The 20,683-nt window shown below is 39.5% G+C and overlaps 1 protein-coding gene across 2 annotated transcripts in view; it reads right to left on the bottom strand.

Moving 5' to 3' along the window:
* LOC136871803 (glycerophosphocholine phosphodiesterase GPCPD1) overlaps positions 1-20,683 on the bottom strand; it is a 432,261-nt gene that overhangs the window by 51,338 nt on the left and 360,240 nt on the right. For both annotated transcript variants that reach the window (XM_067145405.2, XM_067145404.2), the window contains exons 10-11: positions 9,513-9,668; positions 9,293-9,423 (exon numbers count right to left, since the gene is read on the bottom strand). In XM_067145405.2, the coding sequence (XP_067001506.2) occupies positions 9,293-9,423; positions 9,513-9,668 (287 nt within the window). The remainder of the gene's footprint in view (positions 1-9,292; positions 9,424-9,512; positions 9,669-20,683) is intronic.

The following is a 20,683-nucleotide window of genomic DNA, read 5'->3' on the forward strand; positions in this document are numbered from 1 at the left end:
TTTTTAGGTATTTCATTTCACTGGCTTGAATTGTACTCTCCTCCCAATTTGTTATTATTCACGTCTCAGCCGCATAGGTCAATATGGGTGCGTAATACATTTTGTGCATTATCTCTCTACACTTTCTTGGTACTTCATTCTTCCAGACGAGGTTTCTTATACTCTTGATAGAAAGCACTGCCCTGTTGCATCCCTCATGCTAATCTCCATGTCCAACCTTGTATTCTGCATTAATTCACTCCCTAGGTATTTGAAACTGTCAACAATTTCAAGGCTTTGATCACCAATTTTCACAATGCCTTTGCCTTGTCTTTCTCCTCTTGATATCACCAGTCTTGCTTTTGATGATGATAATGATGATGCTTGTTATTTAAAGGGGCCTAACATCTAGGTCATCGACCCCTAATGGTACGAAATGAGACGAAATGTAATGACAAATTAAAAGTTCAAAATCCTCCACTGACCAGAATTCAAAACATGAGAACGAAGAAAGAATGGATGGATGGATATGAATTTAAAACAATCAGTGGATCCGTCCCGCAATGCCTCACAGGCACAGAAACTGACGTAAAACAATAGTATTACTGACCAAGGGACTGCTTCTACTGTATAGCATAATACTGAATCGATGATGCTTGTAGTCTAAAGGAGTCCAAAATCCAAGTCATCGACCCCTCATAATGGTACTTATTGCTAGGAAAGTGGAACCATGGTATTTGTCATGTTGCGGTACGAATCAAAAGTAGCGTAGACTTGGGGTATTCCACACATTATGGCACTACTCACAGGTAATGAAATTTGCACATGTAATCCAGACCTATGGTGTTTCGCACATTGCAGTAACATTTACAGGCAACGTAAACCTATGGCGTTCATCACATAAGTGTACTAACCACAGGGACTCGTACTATCCCGTGGTGTTCCTCATATAGTGGGTACTAATCACAGGCAAGCCAGAACCATGGTGTCGCTCACCCATGGTGTTGCTCCTAAAGTGGTACTAATCACAGGTACAGTAAAAGCCGGCAACACACTTTGTCGTTACTAATCACAAACCTATTTTGTACCTAACATAGTGTTACTAGGCGCAAGTAAAAGTGACCCATGGTGTTCCCCGCATGGTGGTACTAATCACGAGTAGTTTTAAGGTTCTAATACAATCCTCCCTTGGTCGCCCCTTTTAGTCGCTTCTTACGACAGGCAGGGGATACCGTGGGTGTATTCTTCGTCTGCGTCCCCCACCCACAGGGGGCGGGTCTTGCTTTTCTCTGCACTGATGTTCATACCATACTTTTCAATTTTCTTGTTCAGTGCATCAAGTTCTTCTTGTACATTTTTGCTGTTTGTTCCCCAAACCACAATATTGTCTGTAAATAGTAAAAACAGTTTTTATACATTGCTTGCACTACTTCTATAGTTTATGCACCCAGTCTCTTTTTGACCATGGTTTCCCACACATCCCTGGGAACACTTATCGTATGCCTTTGTCAGATTTATGAATGTCATGACCAGATTTTTATATATTCCCAACTCTCTTCCACTCATTGCCTCATGCTGAAGATTGGGTCAAATGTAGATCTTCCACTTCTAAAGCCATACTGTACTTCTTGCAACTCCCCTTCTACCTCTCTACTCATTTCCTCTCCAATATTCTTTCCAGTATTTTTGCCACTTGTGATAAGAGTGAGATTCCTCTATAGTTATCACCAGGGCCCAGATTCTGATGGCATGCCTGCCATCTTTTAAATGGTTCACCACAGACATTGCTAACTTATATACAAATCCTGTTCATGGCCCCCATGTCACAGAAATGATTAAGTAAGTTTTTTTTGTAATTTTTCTAAGTTATTTATTTTTAGGTAATTTTCTAGCGTCATTATTATGTCATTTTGTGGAATTTATTATATGTTTTCAGTCATTTTTTCACATTCTTAATGGTTTATGATGCATTTTTTGCATATGGTACTGGATATTAATAGAACTGAAAGTGAGGATGAATACGAAGACACGAGAATCTTCACAACTTTGTTCAACCCTTATTTCTTGGAATATCCACATTTCAGGAGACACACCTGTGCTTGCAGCTAATCCAGAAGTGATACTGAAATTTAGGAGGTAGGAAGACAGACAACAGTAGACCCAGTAATGCCAGTCTGGTTAAGTACCTCAGTGCAATCATATGAATGCTAAGTGGATTTGTGTTATCGGCTGCAATTGTTTTTCGAGTGTATTTAAAATGCAGAAGTTAAAGCCATCTAGGGCGATTAATTTCGAATAAATAATTTCGGAATTCGGCGAGGATATTTATACCACTGATGGTGAAATTCTTTTCTGCAAAATATGTGAAGTGAAAATGGCAGAATATAGGAGATTTACCGTTCAGCAACATATCGGTCGAGAGAAGCACATACGTGGAGTCCAAAACAGTAGCAAACGAAAAGTTTCTCAACTGTTACCCTCACAGTCATCCTCCGATGGCGGTACTTCCTCTGTGTTTTGTAAAGACTTGTGTGAAATTTTGGTTTCTTTGAACATTCCACTCTGGAAATTGAACAATATTAAACTGAGAGATTTCTTAGAAAGGTATATGGGCCGTGTAATTCCAGATGAGTTTACTCTGAGAAAGAACTATATATTCCAATGCTATGACACAATAAGGAACATCAGAAGTCTCAATCAATCAATCAATGAAACCAGTGATGTAGAGGGCCGTTACATTGCCAATGTTATCGTGGGTACATTAGAAGTAGATAGGCCTGGAAATATTTTTGCTCACAACCAAAGTTTTGCAATCTGTGAACCATTCTACAATATGTCATCTCTTCAATAAATCGATGAGACTAGTATGGCCTGAAGATGTAAGGTATGATGATGTTCTGCTCTTTGTGACTGATGCAGTGCCTAACATAGTTAAAGCTGCCATTGCAATCAAAGCATTTTACTAAAAAATGGTACACGAAACCTGCCTAGCTCATACTTTTCAGAGTCGCCGAAGAAGATCAAATTTCCATGAAGGTGATAAGCTTGTGTCTCTAAGAAGGTATTTACTACGGCTCCATCACGCAGGGAACTTTTACAGATCCTAAGCACCCAACATTCCATTACCACCGCAGTCCTGCATCACACGATGGGGTACGTGGATCGACGCCTGTATTTACTATTGTGACCACTTTCAGACAGTGAAGCGTGTAATAGATTCTTTCGACGTACAAGATGCCAAGGCCATTCAGATGACTCAAGAATTGTTTTCAGATACGCAAATGGAGGGAAAAGTAGCATGCATCAAAGCAGATTTCAGTTCCTCGTCAATTATTACACGTCTTCAGGAGAGAGTCATGGCTCTAGAAAAAATGATCAATTTAGTCAGAACAGCCACAGATGAATTAAAATACAGATTCTGGTGTGACAGTGCCAGACAAACTGAAAAGGGTTCTTGACAAGAACTCTTTTTTTTTTCTCGTTGCTTTACAATACCAATATAATGGTCCGTTATTGGAACATCTAATCATTATTTGCTTTACGTGGCACCGACACAGATAGGTCTTATGGTGATGACGGACAGGGAAGGGCTAGGAGTGGGAAGGAAGCGGACATGGCCTTAATTAAGGTACGGCCTGATGTGAAAATGGGAAACCACGGAAAACCATTTTCAGGGCTGCCAACAGTGGGGTTCGAACCTACTATCTCCCGAATACTGGATACTGGCCGCACTTAAGCGACTGCAGCTATCGAGCTCGGTAACTCTGGTTTTAATGTTTTGTGCTCCATCTCTCAGATTGTGGCGGGTGAAGATTCAGTATTATTGGCATTGAAGAACAACTTACATCCAGTGATTCAGTATGCTCCAATAGCATCCCTAGATGTTGAAAGGAGCTTTTCAAAGTAGAAAAACGCGCTGGTTGACAATCATCATTCTTTTTCCTGAGAGAATCTACGAATGGTCACAGTCATCTACTGTAACGCGGTGTGAGGTAAGCCTGTATATCCTTTCGTGTATTTTAAGTGCACATTTTTCTTATTACCTCTAATCCGATAACGAATCTGAGTACCTAATGGCGATATTCTCTCTTTTTTGTTCTTCAGATGTTGCAGCCTTAAAGTTCCACATACCATGAAGTGTTATCCTTGAAGAAAAGAACACAGAACTTGGAGTGCTGAACAACAGACTGAAATAATAACTAGTATTTGCATGTGATTTGTATATGTCAAATAATATTTTAATACGTACCTAATAAAGTTAAATTAATTTCAACGTAAAATGATGCAGTCTGTTTGCAGTTTTTGTGTGATGAAATTACATTGTTTCATTCAAATTTTTAGGTCACTTTTTAAGTTTTCGGGTCATTTTATGGGCCATTTCTTAACTCTTCCCCTTGCGTGTCGACAACAGGCCGACAGGTGCCGTTCAGTGAAAACACTCTTGTAGAGCTCCTGTTGACACACGGTTTTGCTTTACATAAAATAAACTTCATGGTCCATATCACACTTTAACAGATTCACAACTAAAGTGATGTTTCAGCAAGTGATCTGAGTGATAATAATTATGACAGTGATTCATGTTATGTTGGGGCAGGTGATAATGTGTTATCGCGAACTGGACCTCACCGGCATGAACATTCCAACATTGCTTGGGGATTGTAGACTACAGGTGATGTAGGCCTGCCCAAATTCCCTTTTAGGTCAGTAAGTGGATCTGTAAGCCATGGCAGTAGGCCTGTTACAGAATTACAGTACTGGCAATTATATTTTGCGGACAAGCTACTAACCTCCATTATGAATGAGACTAACGAATATGCGGCACTAAAAGTTCAGAGAAATACTCCGCTTCAGAAGCAGTCTATATGGTGTTCATGAAAGGAAGTCACAGAAGAAGAAATGAAGGCCTTTATCGGTGTAGTGATAAATATGGGAATGAATAGTAAGGCAGAAATGCAGGACTATTTTAGTGAGGACTGGTTAAATAAGCAGTTATTTTACAAAGAAGTGTTTTCTAGGGATCAATTTCTATCAATATTCTGGAATCTTCACTCTCCTCCCCTCAGACAATCAATGGGCTCTAAAGTGAAAAACAAAGTGTCATACTTGGATACGAAATTCAGGGAATTTTTCATCCCAGGGCAAAACTTGTGTTGACAAAAGTAGTGTAGGTTTCAAGGGCTGTATTGTTTTCAAGTGCTACAACAAGCAAAAGCCAACCAAGTGGGGACTTCATATTTATATACTTTCTGACTCTGTTAATGGGTATGTGTGTGCAATGGAACCTTACTAGGGTGCAGTGACAACAGAAGCACTTATTAGGCCTGATTTGGCTTTTACCCCTAGGATTGCCATCCACTTGGTGACAACAATTTTGCAGGCTACCAATGAAACTGGTTTTCACGTCTTCACGGACCAGTTTTATACTGGTTACGAGTTAGCAGCTGAACTGTTGAAACTGAAAGTCCACATTACAGGCACTGTAATGGTCTGCAGGAAAGGCCTACCTCCCAGGTGAAAAAAAGAAGCAGCGAAGAAAATGAAGCAGCATGACATAGTAGCAATGAAAAAAGACGACATTTCGTGTGTAGTTTGGAGGGACAAGAGAATTATTGCCATGCTGTCAACATTGTATGACAATTCAACTCAGGTGGTGAAAAGGAATATGAGGAGATGAGTTGAGGAAGTTGTCCATAAACCAGTTATTGTATGTGGTTGTAATAAGTACATAGGGGGAGTTGATGTTTCTGACCACTATGTGAGCTCGTACCCCTTTACACGTAAACTGGTTGTAGTGGCGGAAAATGTTTTTCTGGCTTTTGGAGGTATCCATCACGAATGCCTACATTTACTTTAAGCAATCCAACCCTAAAATGTTGCATCTAAAGTTCAGGAAGAACCTAGTAACCCAACTTGTTGGGAACATCTGGAACACACAGAACCGGAAAAGGGGAAGGCCATCCACTACAGATGATTAAGTGCGACTAAATGACAAGCTGCATCTGCTTTATCCCCATCCCAAAGGAAAAACGAAGGACTGCAAGGTTTGCAGCAATAGGAAAGTTGCTGGGAGGAGGCGAGAAACTGTTCACTTCTGCAAAACCTGTGAGAAGCAACCAGGACTTCACCCAGGATTGTGCTTCGAAAAGTATCACACTCTCCAGAAACTCCAATGAAAATGTGGGAAACAACTACCTGTCTCTTATGTCTTTGTGTACAATATTTTTGCATTTTGAACCTGTACAAAGTTGTTGTAAATACTTAAATAACTGTATCATAATACATCCCCCAGTATGGCAAAAACTGACTGAAATAATTACAAGTTGGGAGACATTATGGGTAGGAAAAAATTCGAGGGCAAAAGGTTAAACATTTTTAGGTCATCAAAATCTGGGCCCTTGTTATTACACACATTTTTGTCAAAGACTGGTATTATTACTCCCTTTCTCCAATCTTCTAGCACATGTTTTTGTCTCTATATGCACTTTAACAATCTGTACACCCATTGTAGTCCAACAGGTCCAGCATCCTTTTACAATACCTGCCAATATATATATAAAAGACATATATTTCTCTGAATGTACCTCCCTATAAGTCTTCTAAACACCCACCCACCTCAATGGGTGCCCTTATCCTTTTCTCTGTCACTCCCCTGATGGCTGCAATACCTACTTCCTCCTCCCCTCTCTCCCTCTCAAGATCCTGTTCCCCATCCCTTACTATCCTCTACTCTACGCTTCCCCTTTCCTATTGTTCCCTTTCATCTTGCCTCTCCCCACCATCTTCCCAATTCCCCCTGTTCTCAGCTGTTCTACATGCAATGACTCATACCAATTCCCCACCAACACCTCTCCTGAACTCACTCCCTAATGGGAACTCCTAGCCCTCACTTCCTTACCCTTGAAACATTAGCCCACCTGTCTTCCACAACTTCTCCCCTTTCTTCAACTCCCTCTTGCCTACCCACCATATCCTGTACATTGATCGACCCCCTGTGGGTACGAACTGTAGAATAACACCCATGGTATCCCCTGCCTGTCTTAAGAGGTGACAAAAAGGGACCTCAGGGGCTCTTAACTTGGCAGCATGGGTTGGCAACTACGGGGCCCTTAGCGGAGTCCTGGCATTGTTTCCACTTACTTGTGCCAGGCTCCTCACGTTCATCTATCCTATTCGACTTTCTTTGGTCAACAATTGTTCTTTTCCAACCCCGGCGGTAAGAGAGCATTTGACACCTAGGATGTCTTTCTTTTTCATGCCCTTCGTAGCCCTTGTCTTTCTTTGGCCAATACCATCATTGTTTGAAGTGTCAGACACTTTCAATTTTTCCCTCTGATTAGTGTTAATAGAGGATACCTGCCCAGTTTTATTTGCTCTTAAAACAAATCACCACCACCATCACCTGAAGTGTTCCCGCCAAATATGCAAGATGAGGGGAATGTTCTCCTTTTGGTAAACTCGTGGACCTGCAACGAGGACTATACACTTTATAACACTTATACTACCATACACATTACTTTTCACAAAGTTCTAGCCATAATATGCTCAGGACAAATTCAACCAGCAGATGTGTTCTTCTGACCGTACAAAAAATTGTCACGTTTATAACAGATACTGTTTTCCTTTCACATGACATTAGTTTTTGGCATACAGACAAAGTTTTGAAACAGGCCTTCATTCATTACCATTCATTAACTTTATTGGCCACATTGGACCACTTGAGTCTTCCATGTACACGTTTTCTTTAAAAGTTGTACTGTTTGATTCTTCTTATTTGCCCAGTACTTCTTCATTCGTTCTGATTACAGTGTTCTTAATTCGTCTGAAATCTCCACAAGCCTTCTGTGCATCATTTCAGTTGAAAATTTGTGATACTTAAGAAGGGTAGTAATTTTATTCTTGTTCTCTGCACCTGTAATTTTGAGTCCAACTGTTTTGAGATCCTCTTTAATTTCTTTGATTCAATGCCCTCCTGTCTTATTTCCCAAATTTCTCATCACTAGTTGTCACAAAATCCTGTTTTCTGGTAATCATAAGATGTGAAGAAATAAGAGATTTTTTTCTTCTTCATCATGCTGGTAACTGGGTCAATCTCTTGATAGACAGTTTCATTACGGAGGATTCTCCAGACTCCTTCAACATGGTACTTTTTATTTATGCAAGTTCTGATAATTCTTCTTTCAGTTTTGAGGAGCTGATCAGTTCTTCTTTCATTTTTTTCATTACCAATTTACAGTACCACATTCAAGAACTTGATTAATATGCCTTTTGCAAGTGTGGCCACCTACAGCCATTACAATATTGCTTTCAAGGTGGTTCACTGATGATTGCACAGTCGATGCATTGAGCTCCCAGTGTTTATTAGATGTTCACACTGCGAGAAATCACTACACGTACAGCACAGCCTACTCTCTGGCTCGCACATTTTTTGCAGCAGCGAGCATCAGGCCCACAAACTGTCAAATAGTCATGCACGTAATGGGTAGTATTCATGTGTCTCATAATATGGCGTATAGTATTTATAATTAATCTTTGAATAAACACATCTCTTCTTTAACTTCATTTCATAGAGCCTCTAAACCTTCATTATTTAATTTCTCATACGCGGTCAGCTCATTTCATATTACATTTTACAAATCTATCATATTCTTGTTCGTTTTCATTATACTGTACATTAAAGTGAACGGGACTGCTGAGACCATACTGACAGTGCTTATGCATTGCACCAAGTGTTCTTTGTAGGAATAAATCACGCCCAATTTGAATTGCTATCACAGTTTCCACTCTTTTTTCTCTGTTCCCCATTCGTCCATTGCACATAATATGTGGCTAGCCTATGCTCTATCATTTCCACCTACTCTGGTTGTGTAATACTCAGGACAGATTGTGCCTTTCCTTGTCAGACTGATAGCATGAGACTCAGAGAGCACTTTACACATATGCTTGACAACACAGAATAATAATCAAACTGAATCTTCAGATAAAATTGTTAGTTAATTGGTGGAATAATCTAAACTGAGGGGTAAAAGGAAATTAAGTTTTTCAACATAATACAGAATGCTTGAACAAAAGACTCTGAAAGTCCACGTCATTTGATCAAGTATATATCCAAATAAACCCATTACAGTAAATTACATTATGGATGAAACATGTCTATTGACATATCCTAACCACAGAAATTGTAAAGAAGTAAAATTATTCATCTGACAGCACTGTGCAAGATACAACTTTCTCTAATCACCAGCCATTTATGAATCTTAATTTTTAAAATATCAGGAATTTTATGCATGCATAATAACAAAATGTTAGAACTTACATAGTACATATATCTGGATGAAAACAAGAGAATATTATTTTTCGATTGCCTGCATGTTGTAGAACTACTTTTAGGACAATATCCAGATACAGATTTAAGTCAAATGGATGATAGAGTTCAAAAGAGCCATCCTGAAAGATAATAAAAACAATGAGTACACACACTGTCACAATAAGCATTATACAAATTAAACGGATATGTCATACGACAAGATAATAACCTTCAACTGCATGGTCCATTTGATTTCCACATTGAAGCCAACATGAGGATCCAAGCCATCCAAAGCTTGTTTTAATGTGGGAAAAGGCTGGTGTTCCTCAAGCTCCTCGTCAAAAAACCGAGGATTCTTGTTCTTTCCTTCTTGTACGTGGTAAACCTGCAAAGGAATACAAAGATTTTATACCACACTCACAGATTTCTAAGCAACAGAAGAGTATGAAGGATAACCAGTTTAAAATGCAATACTTTTAATCAAAGTGGAACAACAAAAACAGCACTTAATCTATCCAAAATATTTAAGTAAATGAAGCATCCAGTGGTTACAATACCTACAAAACTGCTATGATGATACTGTATTTGAATAAAATCTTCTTTCAGCTAAGAATAATAGTATTGTAAAAATGTCAAATACAGTCAAACTTCTGTAATTTGAATGTTTGGTCTCGAAGGCATCTTTGTTTCCTGATAGAATCTTTTTTTTATTTTTTTTAATGTGTTTTCTATAACTTGAATTTCTTTTACTTCAATCATTTGATATGTCTAAGGATATTTCAAGGCTAGATGTAAAATATTTTTCTTCAACTCAAAGTTACACAGAACATTACACTTATGTGTACTCAATTATCCACCACATATAACTACAACTTTTCCAGTTGTAAATCAGAAAACAAACAGATATTCAGAACATGTCAACTGTAATTCAGATTAACCAAATGTAATTCAGAAAATTCAGATTGATCAGCTGTAATTCAGATTAATCAACTGTAATTCAGAAAGTGTCACATGTATTTTAGAAAACATCAGTAACAGACCATTAGTACTACCAAGAATCATTATTCAAGTAACTCAAAACTGATTTTTCTTTTTTTACAAGTTGCCTTACGTTGCACAGGCACAGATAGGTCTTACGGAGATGATGGGATAGGAAAGGGATAGGAGTGCGAAGGAAGCGACCATGGCCTTAATTAAGGTACAGATGCAGCATTTACCTAGTATGAAAATGGGAAACCATGGAAAACTACCTTCAGGGCAGCCGACTCATAACTGAAGTTTTGCACACTGAATTATAAACTATTTTCGGCATGCCATGTAGGTAATCACTCACTACTGTAGTTTTAATACAGGAAAGCTATGGCTTAGTATGTATTAAAACAATGATATTCAAATTACCTTAAAGAACAAATAATGTTTAACATATGCTTTCTCTTGCAAACAATTCCTAGTTAGGCAGTTCTGAAAAGGAAGACTTAATACCAAATTCAAAATCCCAGTACTACTTACGTCATACGTATTCTTCTTTGGATTTGGTCTTTTCTTCTTTGTAATCCAAAGTTTGTTTACACTTGTCATTTCCTACCACTTCCGAGACCACTTTTACCACATCATCATTGCTGCCAATTAAGATTTTTCTAAGACATGATAGCTGATATATATCCACTCATTAAAGATAGTTATTCAAAGCTTTTAACAACCTACTGGCATGTCTTCCATTACCAAAGCTGCACAGTGATGAACAGTAGTATATGTGCTGCACAACCACAACCTCCCCCCTCCACTTCGTAATGGTATTTTTCGCTTGGTCAATAACTTTCTCTAAGTAGACAAGTCTTTGCACTTGAGCTCCAGGAGCTGCAACAAGAGATACTATGAAATGGGTCTTGATGTAGGATTTTACTTTGGCCCATATTGCCTCATTGGGATCGAGTAGGGGTGAATATGGTGCCAACTGCAACAGTGTTGCTCCAGTGCCATAAAACATGGTTTCCAATCTTGTGTGGCATGGTGCGTTATCACACACTATCACTAACTTGTTGAGTTGGTTGCCCATCTCTTCCCAATTATTTGCTGACACAGCTATGAATGAGCTCCTCCTTGTCTCCATCATCACAATGCCTACCATTGAAATTGCTGTAATGAGGTGAACATTTGGTCCTCTTGCTGGTGGCATTTGCTGGACAGCTCTCAAAGCAGCAAGGGTGCAGACTCTACTTTGGCGAAAAAACAAACTGAAATTAGTCTGATCGATCCAAACAATTTGTTCACCCTCTTGAATATATTTGTTTAAATTCCACACATATTCAGCTCTCTGTTTATTTTTGATTGAATTTGTGGTTTCATCATGTACTTGCTTTAGTGTAAATAAATCTTCTTTCCAAATAATTTCCAACTGTAGATATAAAGACTTTCTGCTTTCACTCGAAGCACTCATGTTGTAGTGTATCAAAGTATTTTATGTATTTTGGCAGATGACCTCAAAAGAGCTGCTTATTTTTACAGAGTACAAAACTTACACAAGATCTGTAAACATCATTTATAGATGTTGGTTCCTTAAAATGTTCTTGCATTTGAATGGCAGTGAAGACCACACTGATTGTGCCTAGAATGACCAACCATCCTGCATTTTAAGGTACAGTAGAGTCTTGATTATCCGACTTAAACAGGACCTGGAGTATGTGGGATCACCGAAAATGTCGGATGATACAGAATAGCTTTGAAAATGCACCAAAACAAACAGGAAGGCTAAAATATATTATTAAAATAATGACATGTTTTACAGTACTCTATTTATTTAAATATCAATATGTCTGCTTGCCTGCTGATTCACGTTTTGTTACTGCGAGATCCCACCATCGACAAAAATTAAAATAATAACATAATAATAATAATAATAATAATAATAATAATAATAATAATAATAATAATAATAATAATAATAATAATAATCGTATGGTCTCAGCTACCATGTGCAGGAATTCCAATTTGACGCCATCTGGCTGTCTGCTTGTCAATTTCAATGTTCTGTTTTATCCTAGGCCTACTAGATAGCAGACCGAATGGCTGAGATTTAATTAATTTTGTCGCGTAAAGACCAAATGTGTCACCAGAGATCTTTTACATGCCAACATCATACGACATGGAGCGTCGAATTGACTATTTTCCGCCCTTCAAAAATCAGACTACCTCTGCCGGGTTTGAACCCACTGTCTTGGGATCCAAAGGCCGACACTCTACCACGGATCCACAGAGGCAGCACGAAAAATCAACACCTCCGTTGTGCTTGCTCCCAGCTGTCGCTCAACGTAGGTTAATGCCATTTCCAATGTGCTTAATCTTTCACTGTGAGTCATCCTTTTCTCCTTTGGTTCTGCAATGCCTCGTTGTTCATCATCTTCATTCTTGTTAGCATTCACAAAATCAATAATATCAGGGTCAGTTAGTTCAATCAGCTGTGCTACCTTATCTTATCCACACTTGTGATGACGGAGTATGTACCATAATGGAATACATACTTTTATCACGTAACTTTCTTACTTTCTCTAATTAAAAGGTGGGCCTTAGCGCGCAGATGCTTAAATGTAATAAGATTGGCCATCTTGCCTGTCGATGATCACATAGGTACTTTGTCATTGAAGATGTTGGAGTGGACTAGGGCACAAACACCCGCAGTCGGCCCGCCATCAACAAGACAATAACCTCTCAAAAAAGACGTGTCATATCTAGGTGTCACATGGTATTCCTGTAGGCAGACTATGGAATAGTGTCATGGTGTGGAGTAGCAGTGCAACAAAATTAGGACAATTTCTTGTCTTTCTTTCTGTCCACTACCTGCCAGTTTTTGCTGTCGTCAGTATTGTCATCACCGTCCATGATGATGAGTGGTTCAATCTGCATGGTCTCCCCAGAAGAGGGAGACACAGTGAATGAGCACTCCGGGGACAATCTCACTGAGCGGGAATGGTGGGTATCGCCCCGATGTGCAAGATTTTAAAAAATGTGCTTGATTGATATTATATGATAAATACAAGTGATAAAATTATGCTGATTGCAAACATTCAACTCCAATTGAATGGATGCATGCAAAAAAATGGGCTAACCATCTTTTTCTTAAGTTGGAGAAAAAGAGACTTTCACACTGATGGAAAAAAAAAAAAAATTAGAAGGAACATATCTTTGGTTTTCATGTGAAAGAAGTAGCTTTACTTTATCATTGGCAAACAACTTTAACCATTTTATTCATAACCGCAACAGGAGGTGGGACAAATTATGTTCAGATGCCACTTAATCATAATCCAGACCATTCAAGAAAGATTCTTCAAATGATAGCCGGTTGTCGTCATTGGGCAGGTGCTGGAGGACTTGAAATAAGGTACTATCCCAGTATTTGTCTGGAGAGAATATGGAAAAACCCACGATAAAACCACGCTCAGGATAACTGCTCTCAGCACTGGGATTCGAACCTCGGATACACGAATGTCGCAGTTCCGCACTCCTCTCGTGGAGCGTGAGTAAACATACTCAGCGACAGAGGTGAATGGAACACAAAAAAGGCTTTTTAGGCCAAGATCAAAGTGTAGTCTCTGTGGAAGATCATGTGTCGTTTGCCTGTGTGACTTTATGTGCTAATCTATGAGTTGTACGCTTTAATTCACAGTTTCCAGGGAGCATTTGTGTTATTTTAAGGGTATTAAGTATATACCAATGTTATCTCATGTATTTGTGGCCGTTTTATTAGTATTTAACTGTGTTTTTTGATATATTTTTGTGCCCTAAGTTCCTCCATTTTGTCTATTTACATATCTGATCCATAGATAACTCGCAGAAGCGTGTAACTCACTGAATTTTGGTCATTTATTATTGCCCTAACTAACCCCCATTTTGTTTTATATCTAGATACCATGGAAACAATGAAATAGATGCACTAACTCAGTTGCCTAGGAACCTGAAGCTGCCTTACTGAGTCAGCTATTTGACTGGATGAGCAAGTGCACTACACCAACGCAGGGTTGCCTAGCAACCGGCAGTGAGACAACACTTACACAAGGATTATGAGCTTCATTAACCGGATAAGTATCCAATTTGTAATTTACATTTTACTATTTTCTTAGTGTATGTGTAAGTTACAGGTTAATCATGATATAGAGAATGAACATCTCCTTCCTATACAGTGCCGAGGAAATACTTTGCTTGTCCAACATCCCGTAGCAGAGTATTTTGACTGCACTGAGCTGAACTGCGGTCAACCTTCAAGGAAGACTACGAGGAGGTCCTCAGAAATACATTTGGAGAGGAAGCCTACGTATCACTTCTACAATTTTTGCTGTAAATGTTGATGTGAGTTAAGCCTCCGTCCTTCTAATCACTCATGTGGATCCTCTACTCCACAGAACTTTACGGTGAGCTCATGAGAGCACTACCATGTTTGCATATGCCTGAACGCAGTGTGAGCAGACGTTCCCGACTTCGGGGGGGGGGGGGGGCTGAGGAACCATGTGCAGTGGAACCATGACCAGCAAGCACGCAGCAAGAATGATGTGGTCCTCCCGAAGGTGGCTACGAGGAAGAGTCGCAAAACGAGGGGTGGTGGACTTCAAAATTCAGATCGGGCTGAAGTCCTAGCTGTGCCCGCAGCAGAATGGGCTGAGGTATTAGCAGTGCCCGCACAGGAAAGAAGTGAACGGGTTGACGATCCAGCTGTGCCAGCACCGGAACAGGCTGAAGCGAGTGCTGTGCCTGCAACGGAATGGGCCGAGTTCTTAGCTATGCCCGCACCAATCCTGAGCCCATGCAATCTTGTGGAAATCGGATCAGGCGACGTTCCTGTGTACCATCAAACACAGAAGGGCTGTGATAGTGACAGCCACCTGGTGCCAACAACGTCTGGACCAGCCACGGCTCCCTCTAACAACTCTGTTGACATCAATACTGGTCATGACGATGACTTAATTCTCAATCAAACTCCTGACATTGACTTTTTACTCAATCGTTCAAAAACTTACACCATTTCTGAAAATGACTTGACCTTGACGGAGTTGCATGGTACACCTCCCGAGTATCTGACTCTCCCACCATCTTGCGCATGCAAGGAGAATGCCTTACCTCGAGAGGGTTTGAACCCGATAGCTGATGACGACGAGAATAAAGTTCATAATGGTGACAGTCAGCCTGGCCAAGAAGATCTCATTGCTATTGACGTGGATGACAAGTCACCTCTCCACGTCCACGTTCCTGCTTTAGATGCTATACTTTGGGAAGGAACCTCTGACACCAACTGGCAGAGATTTGAAGGGATTCTTCAAAAAGTCACCGAGGAGGCTCAGAACAGTGTTAAAATCCCAGTCCACTAAGGTAACTCATCACAGAAGAAAAAAGACCCTGAAGATCTGAAGTACATTCAATTTTTATATAGGAACAATAGAAGGAAAGCTATGCGGCTTATCCTGGGAGACGAAGAAGGTATAACATAGATAATGAGACTGTGACGCAACATTTTCAAGAGACTGCTAAGGGAAAGGCAAGCAGCTTATCTGATTTTCTGAACCTACTGGGCGAGTTGGGCATGCAGTTAGGGGAGCGCAGCTGTGAGCTTGCATCCGGGAGATAGTGGGTTTGAATTCCACTGTCAGCAGCCCTGAAGATGGTTTTTCGTGGTTTCCCACTTTCACACGAGGCAAATGTTGGGACTGTACCTCAATAAATGCCATGGCCGCTTCTTTCCAACTCTTAGCCCTTTCCTAGTCCATCACTGCCATAAGACCAATCTGTGTCGCTGCGACGTAAAGCCACTAGAAAAAAAAAAAAATCTCGACCACCAGAGAATATTTCATGCGCGAGTACCACCAGAATCATGCTGCATGAAGTACAAAGTCGCCTAAAAAAATGTGAAAACAAAGCTCCAGGGGATGATCATCTTACTTACAAGCACGGGAAAACGGTTGATCCTACCTGTACACTGCTGGCCAGAATATTTAACATCTGGCCTAATATATGAGGAGATCTCTAGTGACTGGAAGCAGTCCGTCACAATCTTAAAATTCAAGAAAGGTAATCCGCACGACATCACCAACTGGCGGCCTATTACCATCGTGCGGACCATTTATAAGCTATACTCAGGTGTGTTACCTAGTAGAATAACCACCTGAATGATGGATAACAAAGTTTTAGTGCCAGCGCACATGACCGAGTTTTTGAGCATAACTTCATGCTCAAAATTAAAGTTGATAAGACAAGATGTGAGAAAGGTCAGTTCCTAGGGGCTTGGCTGGATTCTCAAATGCTTTTGGCTCTGTGCCGCATGATGCGATCTTTGCGGCCCTTGAGCTGGCATAAAACTCAAGATGATTATCAAAGATACGTATATGGGTTCTTCCACCCATATACAGACTGAAAATGGGGTCACAGACAACATTTACATCGAATGCGGAGTAAGAAAACGTTTTCCTATGAGTGGACTTCTCTAACCTTGTAATTGAACCCATAATTAGAGCTACTGAAAGTGAGAATACAGACCATCAGATTCTCGCCTATGCTGATGACATCATACTTTTATCTGACGATCCAAAGTTACAAAACAACATCAATGCCATCAACACTTTGTCGAAGAAAATCAACATAAGACTTCAAAGTCCTTCCGCTATAGGAATGAGAAACTCCATTTTCAAAACTGATAATGAAGAACTAAAGGCTTTGAAAGATAGTGAGTTTGAGAAGTTCCTTGGGAAACCTGTTGGATTTCACATCTTGTCCAATACCAAAGAACTAGTTGATCTCATCTGTACAACACAGAAGATCTTACATTCTAAGCTGGCTCCTTGGCAAAGGATCGATGCCTAAAAGGCCTTCTTCTATCCGCCACTTCAATTCCTAATGAGGAATGCCCAACACCAAAAGGGCGAATGGTCGAAACTTGACAATATTATTAAGGCCGAGGTTAAGAAGACCCTTGACCTTTTGCAAGAGGCCAGCAACGACTACTTTTATGGCCCCATGAAGTCTGGATGTATTGGTTTACTGGTTGCAGAGAATGACTATTATCTAATCGACAATGCATTCAAGCTCCTTACATCAACCGATTTATGCATAGCTGAGCTTGCACAGAGGACCTTAAGACCTTATCCAAAAGACCTGTTCCTTATGATGATGTGTCTGTGTACTTAAACGGCCACAACGTGAGAGAGTTCAGATGGAACTCTAATCTACTGCAATCTGTCTGGACTCAAGCTCGTAAGGCATCGAGAAGAAATCAGATAACATTGAACATGGAGGACTTTATACCATCTGTTAACACCAGTGATAAAACCTTGTTCAACAACGGTCGACATAAGGTGCTAAAGACATGTCTTAGAACAAACCTCCAGTCTAAGCACCTTAATAGATTGATCAACCTGCCCAATCAAGGAAAAGTAATGGAATGCGTAGCTGCAGACACAGCTAGCTTCCACTTCTTGAGGACCAGTCTGTTTACTAGATTTGCAGACTGGAGATTTATCCACCGAGCAAGGCTGAATTTACTACCGCTCAATGGGAGTCGCCAATCAACATCTGATGGCAACAAGAAGTGTAGGAGATGCATCTATGAGAACGAGACCGTGCCTCATGTAGCTAATCATTCCACGAGATAGTCTGCATTGTACCTGCAGAGACACAACGCTGTAGTCTCCAGAGTTAGAAGGGCAGCTGCTACAAAATAGAGTATCTTCAGTGATAACTTGGTTGTGCCCAGACCTGGTTATTGTAACGGATGGTAGAGCCTTAGTGTTACACATACCTACACCATTTGACAACAGAAAATCTGCCTCTGAAGATGTCAGACAGGACAATAAAGAGAAATACGCTACCTTGGCGACTGCTCTTTGTGCACGGTTTACATCGGTGGAGGTGGATGCCATCTTAAGTGGGTCATTGGGATCTCGGGACCCAGCAAATGATAAAGTGCTACGTTCCATCTGTAGCAAGAAATATCTTAACCTATTCAAGAAATTATGTGTGTCTGACACAATTAGCTTCACGTGCGACATCTATGTGGAGCACATAATTGGTATCCGACAAAGACGACCAAGTGCCTTGGATGGGGTTTTCCCACGGTTTCGCCCAGTCTCGCAAGATGAATACTGGGGTAGTGAGGTCATATAAGGCCGTGGTTGCGACAGTGAAGCAGAAAAAGACCGCTTTACAGATTATGAAGACTACAGCGATGTAGTGAGTGACTTAGTGTTGTTATTACAGCGTAGTGTGCACGAAAATGAAAGAACAATTCTTTTCTGGTTTCTGGCATTCTTTTTGTGTTTTCTGTAACTACCACTGGTAGAACTTTGATTACGTTTACATAAATTGAGGAGTTGGATGAAATTACAGCGTAAGAAGATTTACGTTACTTTGAGAAACAGAAGCTTGAAGTTTATAAATGTTCTGAGTTAAAAGTAATATTAGGAATCAACCTGAATTTCATTTTAAGACATTTAAAAGAACCAGGAAATGTATTTCCCAAAGAATTTTATTGATCTGTTAGCTAATAAGAACAACAGAGTTATTTAAAATTTCCTTTTATACACCGTTATTGCACGAAGAGCACAAATATTATATTTTGCCATACACCAGTATTGATCAGGGAGTTAGGAAAGCATGATCACCCACTATAGAGGAACAAAAGTGGCAGTTTATCCCACCTCATTTCGCCAAAATGTCTAAACTTACTAAAATTAAGAACAAATTCCTTAAAAAAAAACACAAATTTGTCAGCTAAGAAAGGTAAAAAATTAAATTTATTCTTTATTTAACATTCAACTTTTGTTGTTAATTGCGTAAAGGACCGAGAAAGGTTTGTTACAGTGCTCTCCCCAACTATGGTATTAGCCTACGGTAATTGTCCCCCTCCCCCAAAAATATTTGAAATGTTATAAAATTAGAAACTTTCCTATTTTCATTTACAAAGTGATTCTCTAAACCTAAAAGAAAAGAAAAGAAACAAGACAACAGATCACAAAATATAATTGGGATTTAGACATAGTGTGTCTTACTGGTTTGATATACTCAAATACTGCATCAATGATCAAAATCAGGATGATTCATCTTCACATGCTGCATTAGCAGACTCTAGGGAATCATTACTCACCGGCATGACTTTCGCATACCACTCAACATTTTCAGGTTTTAAGTATTTCATTAGTGAAAGAACATCAACCCTTTTGTCAATAGAAATATCGGCACCAACCACAAAACCTTCTCTTCCACTCGCTGACATCTTTCTCCAGCCAAAGAATTGGCGGCAACTGAACATGCCGCTCGTGAAGCAGGCCTCATGCAATAACAGTGTAGTGCATGGTACCGGTTTTAGTGAGCTCCTGACCTCTAGTGGCACCCTAGCGAATTAAGACCTGGGACTGGGTTGTAGTGAAGAGACCAGGAAATTCGAAAACGGTATTCATGGACTTACGCTGTTATTGCATCCAGCTCCTCAATTATCATCACCTTGAAAAGCAGAAGCTATCTTTGCTTGGCTTTTAAACAGACAATATGGCCAATAAGAAACAATAAATGTCTGTATAACACTTCATAATTTACATTAATTTATTGCACTGAATACTCTTCTAAGGCAATGCATTATTGAAATGAAAATAATATCTGCATTTCTGATTCCATTCTGAATTAACATCGTACCAAAACAGACATGTATTATGGACTCCCAAATTCCATAGTGTTTGAAACCCTGCAGATACCATGGTGCCAACATGTGCAAACTTTTAGAAACAATCAGCTCGATTTTACAATATTCGGGACAAATATTTCAGATTCCCTATAGGATTCAACATCTATATCATTTACAATATTCTGTCAAGATGATTTAGATTTCTGAAGAACTTTGAAGCCTTGTATTTTTTTATAGGTAATTCCCTGATGGTAGCCCACTTCAGTAAATGTAGTTTAAATCATTAACAGTAGGTGGTAGCATCTAAATTTTCACAAATTTGACGGTTAGCCAGTTTTTGCATGCATCTATTCAATTATTCCCTAACTCTTCCAGGTGTTCTTGGTATGTCTCAAGCTCATTGAAAATACCTACCAAAAAAAAAAAGAGCTAAGAAATTACACTCTTTATCCCTATTTGTATTCATATATTACAAATGAACAAAAGAATACAAATCAGAGTACACAACTAAAGAGATAATTTCTATAGTAGCCTATGAGAGAGCATGCAACATTACCTATTCAGAAACAGTAGAGATGCATTATTAATAACTATAAAATTTATTAACACAAACAAATAACACCTCATGAAACGTAGAATATACAACAATTATTTTTTGGTGACTAAACACAAGCCAAACAATACAAAATGAAGTAATATGCTGTATAGTAATAGGAAACAAAAAAGAAGTAATGCACATTCTATTCTAA

This window comes from Anabrus simplex, chromosome 4, assembly GCF_040414725.1.
Source record: "Anabrus simplex isolate iqAnaSimp1 chromosome 4, ASM4041472v1, whole genome shotgun sequence".
Taxonomy (NCBI): Eukaryota; Metazoa; Arthropoda; class Insecta; order Orthoptera; family Tettigoniidae; genus Anabrus; species Anabrus simplex.